This window comes from Arachis hypogaea, chromosome 19 (genome assembly GCF_003086295.3).
Source record: "Arachis hypogaea cultivar Tifrunner chromosome 19, arahy.Tifrunner.gnm2.J5K5, whole genome shotgun sequence".
In the NCBI taxonomy this organism is placed as follows: Eukaryota; Viridiplantae; Streptophyta; class Magnoliopsida; order Fabales; family Fabaceae; genus Arachis; species Arachis hypogaea.
In genome coordinates, this window is record NC_092054.1 from 2,119,441 (window position 1) to 2,126,452 (window position 7,012).

Genomic DNA, 7,012 nt, shown 5'->3' on the forward strand with positions numbered 1-7,012 from the left:
CTATATATGTGTCTATATCTAAATTGTGAATTAACGAAAATACACCCAAAATAACGGTGCTTTTACACCCATATTCTGTAAAACTATACACCCAACGAGTTATCCCCTGCTGCTGGTACCCTGAACTGATAACTCATAACGTGTCCTTGATATTGGCTGCAATTTGAATGCGCCGCTGATGCAGCATCAAACAGGTTTATCTGAAATATAACACACACACATTACCTAAACTATTAACGAGAAAAATAAACTCAATCGCCACAAATTTAAAGAACATTACTTTTACCTCGCTTAAAACTTTCGTCTTCTTCTTCTTTGTGGCATTTGCGATCTGTTTCTCCAGCTTTGAACCTAGCCTGTTTTTTGGACGTCCTCTTGTTCGAATCCTTGGCGGGCTTTGAAGCTCGTTAACGGATTCCAAGTTGGCGTCTTCGTGGGATAAAGAAGATGTCCCCTTCCTTTTGGCTTTTAATGCTTCCATCTCGGCCATGACGTTATCGTACGCACGGTGCAAAATTGCAGTCAGCTCCTCCGATTCGGAAGCAAATTCGCATATATTTTGCGAACGAAAAACCAATTGGTCGAACCTCTTGCTTCTTGGCTCCATTAGTGGCTCGTCGTGGCTGCTCTTGATGTGTGTGTGTCGCCTCTTTACCTTCTTGCTCCATCGTTCCAGTATGTATCTCGGTGACACTTGGCTTACTTGTTCGAAGCTTAACACGCTTAGTGCGTGACGGCACAGTATCCCTCTCGACTCGAATAATAAGCAATGGCATTTTACCTCGGCTGCAACTGAGTCGTAAGTAACCACGAACTTGTTGAATATTGAGCTGGAAACTTGTTCTCCGACTTCGTATACTGAATAGCCTAGAGCGGAATTCTTTAGTCTGGTGATGCAATTCGCCTTTCCTCTGAATTGCGCTTGGACTTCCCTAAACTTTGCGTGAGTGTACGCATCTTGAAACTGAGCTTCAATGCAGGATTTCGTTGCACACGGTATGACCGTATGAAAATCTGCAGTATCTGATTCTCTCTCTGCTTGCTCCCTGCTTCCGAGGCAATTATCGTATTGTTTGACAAACTGAATAAGCGAGCTGTTCCGGGTGATATACTTGTTAAAAAATGAATGCATGCTCTCGCTCCTTTGTGTGCTTCTCATCCCTGCCCAGAAATGGTGATCCAGATAGATAGGAACCCATATGTGACGGTCTTCGTACAGATCTGCATAATACACCCAAAGACAGTCTATAAATACACCCGAAAAAACATGCAATTTACACCTCTGATGCAGATTTTAAAAAGACATTACCTGAAAGCCACTTGTTGTCCCCAAGACCAAAATTCAGCAGAAAATCGTTCCAATTCCTATCGAATGAGTCTTTGCTGTGAGAGTTCCAAACAACTTGGCTCATTTCTTGTTTGATATCGGCATGTCCCTTGTACCCGTTTAATTTGCTTGGAATCTTCTTCATGATGTGCCAAATGCACCAGCGGTGAACTGTTGTTGGCATACAGGCCTCTAAAGCCCTTTTCATGGATGCGCACTGATCGGTGAGAAACCCTTTCGGAGCGTTTCCTCCCATGCAACGAAGCCAGCTTTGAAATAACCATTTGAATGATTCAATTTCTTCGTTCTTCATCAAAGAGCATCCGAGAAGTGTTGATTGACCGTGGTGATTCACCCCGACAAAAGAACCACAGACCAAATTATACCTGAAACAAATTACCATGGTCCAGAATGCAAAATCATTAGCTACACCCTAACAAATGCTTCGCATACACCCAATGAAACAGCCAATATACACCTCTACTGCGGATTCGTAAAAATAAATTAATTTGGCATCATAAACAGGGACAGTTTGTTACCTGTTTGTATTGTAGGTGGTGTCGAATGAAATGACGTCTCCGAAATACTCAAAGGCGGCTCTGCTTCTTGCATCGGCCCAAAAAGCCAGCTTAATCGATTGATCATCTTCGAGTTGGAGCTCAAAAAAGAAATTCGGATTCTTCTCTTTCATTCTTAAGAAATATTTCCCGAATTTCTTTGCATCTTCTTGTTCGGAAACATTCCGCACTTCCCTGGTAATGTAATTCCTCACGTCCTTTTCGATAAAATTTAACTCGCGGTGACCCCCGGCAGCCGCAACAAATGATTGGTAGGTTTTGCTTGGTCTGATACCGGCCTCCTCGTTATTCTCTATCGTACGACGAATGGACATGCTTAGTTCCCTGTGCTGTTTGAGCATCTCTGCTTTGCTTGGACAGCAGGGGTGTGAATGATCCAGCACAACCTTTGAAATGATCCAAGCACCGACATCCTTCAATGTGTGTATATAAATTCTTGCAGGACAGTTTAGACCGGCTGTCGAATTGGTCTTCTCGGTCGGAGATATTTTAGATTTCCATTTTCCCTCTCTGCTACATGTAATCAGTTGGTTCTTAATCTCGTTTCCCTTCCTATTTGTGCACCGAACTCTTGTAGAGAAACCTGCAGCCTTGGCGTAGTTCCTGTAAAATTTTCCAGCATCTTCAAGGGTGGTAAAGGTCATTCCGACCTTTGGAACAAGCTCGTCATCAACAACTGAGAGAGGCTGCAAAATACACCGTGTCAGAACTGTAAATACACCCATAGATATGATTCAAATACACCAAATCATGTCTAATACGATACACCCTAACCGCAACAACTCAACTACAGAATGACTTTTAAAGCCATAAACTGTAAATACACAGCATGCAGATATAATACAGTTCTAAAAACACACCTAATCATGTCTGTTATAATACAGCTGAACAACAACAAGTAAATTAAAATAACAAAAAACCAGTAAAGTGTAGATACACCCACACTTCTAGCTAAAATACACCCAAACAAGAATTGATCTACACCCGAGCGTCTGCTACAAATTCCAGGTAATTAATCACAACTAATACATTGAATCGACAGATTCACGTAAACGTGTTACTTTCACAGTAATGTTCAGCAATTTTTCAACTACACAATGCTATACAAATTACTGAAAGAAATTTCATACTAATCCTATGTAAATCAAATCTCAGGGACTTCGTTAGATTCTGACTCATAATCCACTTCGCCTGCATTCAGATGACAATCTGAGGTTGAATGATCCATTATCTTCAAAACGAGATCAAACTTTGATTTCGAAAAACAACAAATCAAAAATAGAAAACGAAGATGGAGTTGCAGAGAGAGACAAAGGTAACCTAAACGAAGAAGATGCTAGTGAGAAAAGGAGAAGAAAAGAACAATGAAGAAGAAGGAGGGTAAACGCGGGAGAAGAAGAAGAACGAAATCTCAAAATAACGAAAACGAAAAGGGAAAGAAATATTTTAAATCTGGTAGTTAGATATACGCGCGATGTTATATAGCGCGTGTAATCAACGTACCTGAAGCAGCACGTATTTTGATCTTATTGTTTAATAAACTTGTATGGCATACAAGCCATTAGGGCTTGTATGCAGAGCTTTTCCATACTTTTTAAATAGGATTAACTTTTCTGTACATTTTGCTAGTATTACTCAATTTAATTTTAGTTATAAAAAAAATATTATATATATATATATCTGTGTGTGTATTAAATATTCCTTTTAATTTTGTTTTTCTTTTTCTTAATGATGGAAAGATCAGATTCATTGGAAGGGTATAAGAGTGGTGGAATATAAAGTATTCATACAAATCCTTTTACATATACATATAACCAAGGATTTGTTTGGACGAGTTTTAAAAAAAAATTGTCAAGTTATCTTTTTAAAAAATAAAAATAATTTTATATTGAATATTTAATATTTAATATAAAAAAATTTTTATTTATGAATTATATTCGAATATAATAATATAAAAATATTATTTATTTATTTATTATGTAAAAAATATTTTTTTTTAAATATAAATTATAACTTCTCAAAAAAATTTTTTTTTAATATTTTTATTTTTACTACTAAAAATTTGTTAAATATATTAAAAAAAATTCTATTAATTTAATAGCACCAAAATAAATACTAAATACATAAATTCACTAGTCCAATATCTAATCAAATATACAAAATATAAATATGACTAAGGCCTTATTTGGATTTTTTTTTTAATAAAAAATATTTAAATATTTTTTTTGTAAGATCTTTAAAAAAAAAGGCGGTAATCCTTTGATTTTTTGCTAACAAACGATGCATAATGGAGCTTCTAATGTTGTAATAGTAAACACATTTTAAAATATATATGTATATATATATAGAAAGAAATATGCATGAAAAATGTGTGTGTTTAATACCTTAAAAATTTCTTTATTTCTGTTAAAAGAAAAACAATAATGCATTAAAATGTGGACTAAAACATGTGAGTTGACCCCCGGAGTTAGCTGGTAAACTTGAAAAACTTATTAAACCTTAGATGGAATGGAGCTGCTAGAAAAAAATTATTAAACCTTGACATATACTATCTCTTCCTCCTCTCTGTTTTCTCACAAGTCTTCTCTTGTGCATGTTCTTTGCTTCCAAGAATGTTTGTCTTCAGTACCTACGAAAGGCTTGCTTCTGAAAGTTTCCCAGGAAAAATAGAGAACATACACGACTCTTGGTTAAGAGGAGCACTGAGCAAACTACTAATTTCGGAAGAAAATTTGGAATCGAAAATTAGAAAGTCAGATGAAAGAAATAATATACCAAGAATTCCACAGCACATGGCTGAAAGGGTGGATTTTAGAAACTATTATGAGCCACGGATCATCTCAATTGGTCCAATTCATCTACCCAAAGAAGATCTTCTTCAAGGAAAGTTATATAAGGATTTGTGGGCTGCAAAGTATGTTCAAGGTGCTGATTTCCATCGGATACAGGAAGTACATAGGATGACTCGCCAAAATGCTTATATCTCCATGCAGTTCATGTACCTCGACCTTTTAAAGAATGAAAAACTTGCATCTGCATATGACCATCCCCCGGATGGAAAAATGTTTGCTACATTGGCGCTGGTTTCGGATGGATGTTGTGTACTTCACCTGTTGGAGAAATCAGACAACTCATTTGAGGCACAAGAAGAGCTAGAAATTAGCATTGACAAGCTTTTATGGATGCACCAGGATCTGCTTATCATGGACAACCAAATTCCCTTCCAAGTCCTCAGGCTCTTGTGTGAGGATCAAGAAAGGCTCGAAAAATGCCTCGGGAACTTCCTCCAAGTTCATGGTATTCAGACAGCACCCAAGCTTCGAAGACAGAATCAAGAAGAACAAGAGTTAAGGCTAATTGTCCAAGGAGATAACCAAGAAGAAGAGGGTAATGAATCTGATCCCCTCCATCTTCTAGATTATTTGAGGAGGGCACTCTTGATGAGAGATCTAGAGACAATCCATAAGGATATCAGGGTCAAGATGAGATCCTGGCACCTCAGGAAGTATAGAATTGGGACCATAAGAGAACTCAGAGCAGCCGGGATTCGAGTTAGAAGACATTCCAACATCAATTCTTTGTACCCCACCTTCAATCATGGCATACTCTACCTTCCTGAGCTAACTGTGGATGGTTCAACAGCTCATATCTTCCTCAACCTTGTAGCCCATGAGATATGGCCTGGTTTTCGCAACAACTTCGCGATCAGCTCATTTATAGTGTTCATGAGCTCTCTCATTGACCAGCCTGAGGATGTCAAGGAACTCAGATTAGCTGGTGTACTTATCAATGAACTAGCCAATGACAAAGAAGTGGCTGATCTGTTTAATAAGATGGATACTATTCTGGTGCCTGAGACACCATTGTTTGCTCACATCAGAGACCAAATCCATGTACATTTTAAATCCAAGAGAGGTAAGATCAGGATGCTGTCTTGGATGGGAGAGGCCTCTAACACCTTTTTCCGCTCGCCATGGACCATCATTGCCTTGCTTGCTGCGGTGCTTGGCCTTGTTCTTACATTTATCCAAACATGGTTTGCTATCCACCCTAAATCTTCATAAATCATAACATCACTTTTAAAGAAAAAGCTGTTGTATTGTTTTCTTACTTATCACTTGTTCATTTCTCTCCTTTAATATCTTTTTTTTTTTTTTCAATGTTTTGCTTGATGATGAATAAAACACTACTCATATGAGTATGTGAGCTGTGTGTAATCTGTATTTCAATCATAAACTACTATGCAGTAATTGGAATCTGGTTCTCTCCTTTTTAATCAAGGACTTACTTGTAATTTAATTTAGTTAGAGATTTATTCGTCTGAAACTGCCATACTTTTTAAAAGCTATAATATTCACAGAAATTTAGTAAGAGAGGATAAAAGTGCGTTTCAGTAATTTGAACGTTCTTTGATGTTTGGCAACTTTTCTTTTCTGAAGGCCAACGTGATTCTGCATCCCAAAAGATTTTTTACTAGAAGCAAAAAATTATAGCTTTTGTGTTTACTCAAGGCACGTTTAAATTTGTTGCTAGTTATTATTGGTTTTTTTATAATTTTTTTTAAATAAATACTGAAAATATTAAAACAATTATTCTAATTTTTGTGCACTGTTTACTATTTTAATTTTTTATAATATGTATTATTGTTTCTATTAGAAATGATAAATTAAATAAAAAGTTAATTATAAATAATAATAAAAATATAACTTATAAAAAATTAGAACCTAAAATAATAATAAAAATAAAATTATCAAGAATATTTAGAAAGAGTACTAATATATATTATTTTTAATTTAATAAATAAATATTAATTTTTGTTATAATAATAAAAAATTATAATATATTAAAATAAAGTACTATAAAAAAATACTATATAAAAAATATTAAATATATTTAAAAAAATAATATTATAATTTAATATTATATTTTTTTAGTAATTAATTAATTATTTATCTAGAAGTGATTTTAACTAATATTATTCAAATAATATTTATTTTATCAAAATCAATTTTAGTAAAAATTGACAAACATAAATCATGTTAGTATAAACTCACTTTTACCCAAAATTAATTTTACAAAATTATTTCTGTTCAAACTTCAATTTGCC

The 7,012-nt window shown here is 35.1% G+C and overlaps 2 protein-coding genes across 2 annotated transcripts; one reads left to right on the forward strand and one right to left on the reverse strand.

The window, feature by feature from the left end:
• Positions 1-494: 494 nt before the first annotated feature.
• Positions 495-2,367, reverse strand: LOC140181880 (protein FAR-RED IMPAIRED RESPONSE 1-like). The gene is made up of 4 exons (XM_072227506.1): positions 1,867-2,367; positions 1,310-1,713; positions 568-1,221; positions 495-526 (listed from the first exon to the last, which is right to left on the reverse strand). Exons 1-4 carry the CDS (start codon positions 2,244-2,246, stop codon positions 495-497), a joined length of 1,470 nt encoding a protein of 489 aa, XP_072083607.1. The 5' UTR covers positions 2,247-2,367.
• A 2,150-nt stretch (positions 2,368-4,517) lies between these two features.
• LOC112775912 (UPF0481 protein At3g47200-like) lies at positions 4,518-5,969 on the forward strand. Its single transcript, XM_025819813.1, has one exon. The coding sequence runs from the start codon at positions 4,518-4,520 to the stop codon at positions 5,967-5,969; it is 1,452 nt and encodes a 483-aa protein (XP_025675598.1).
• The last annotated feature ends 1,043 nt before the right edge of the window (positions 5,970-7,012 follow it).

Excerpts from the sequence above, each read along its gene's own strand:
- LOC140181880 (XM_072227506.1), bottom strand. The coding sequence starts at position 2,246 with ATGCTCAAACAGCACAGGGAACTAAGCATGTCCATTCGTCGTACGATA. Across the intron at positions 1,714-1,866 it reads ACCACCTACAATACAAACAG|GTATAATTTGGTCTGTGGTT; the intron begins GTAACAAACTGT and ends AATTTGTTTCAG. Across the intron at positions 527-567 it reads GTTCGACCAATTGGTTTTTC|CTGACTGCAATTTTGCACCG; the intron begins GTTCGCAAAATA and ends GAATCGGAGGAG.
- LOC112775912 (XM_025819813.1), top strand. The coding sequence starts at position 4,518 with ATGTTTGTCTTCAGTACCTACGAAAGGCTTGCTTCTGAAAGTTTCCCA.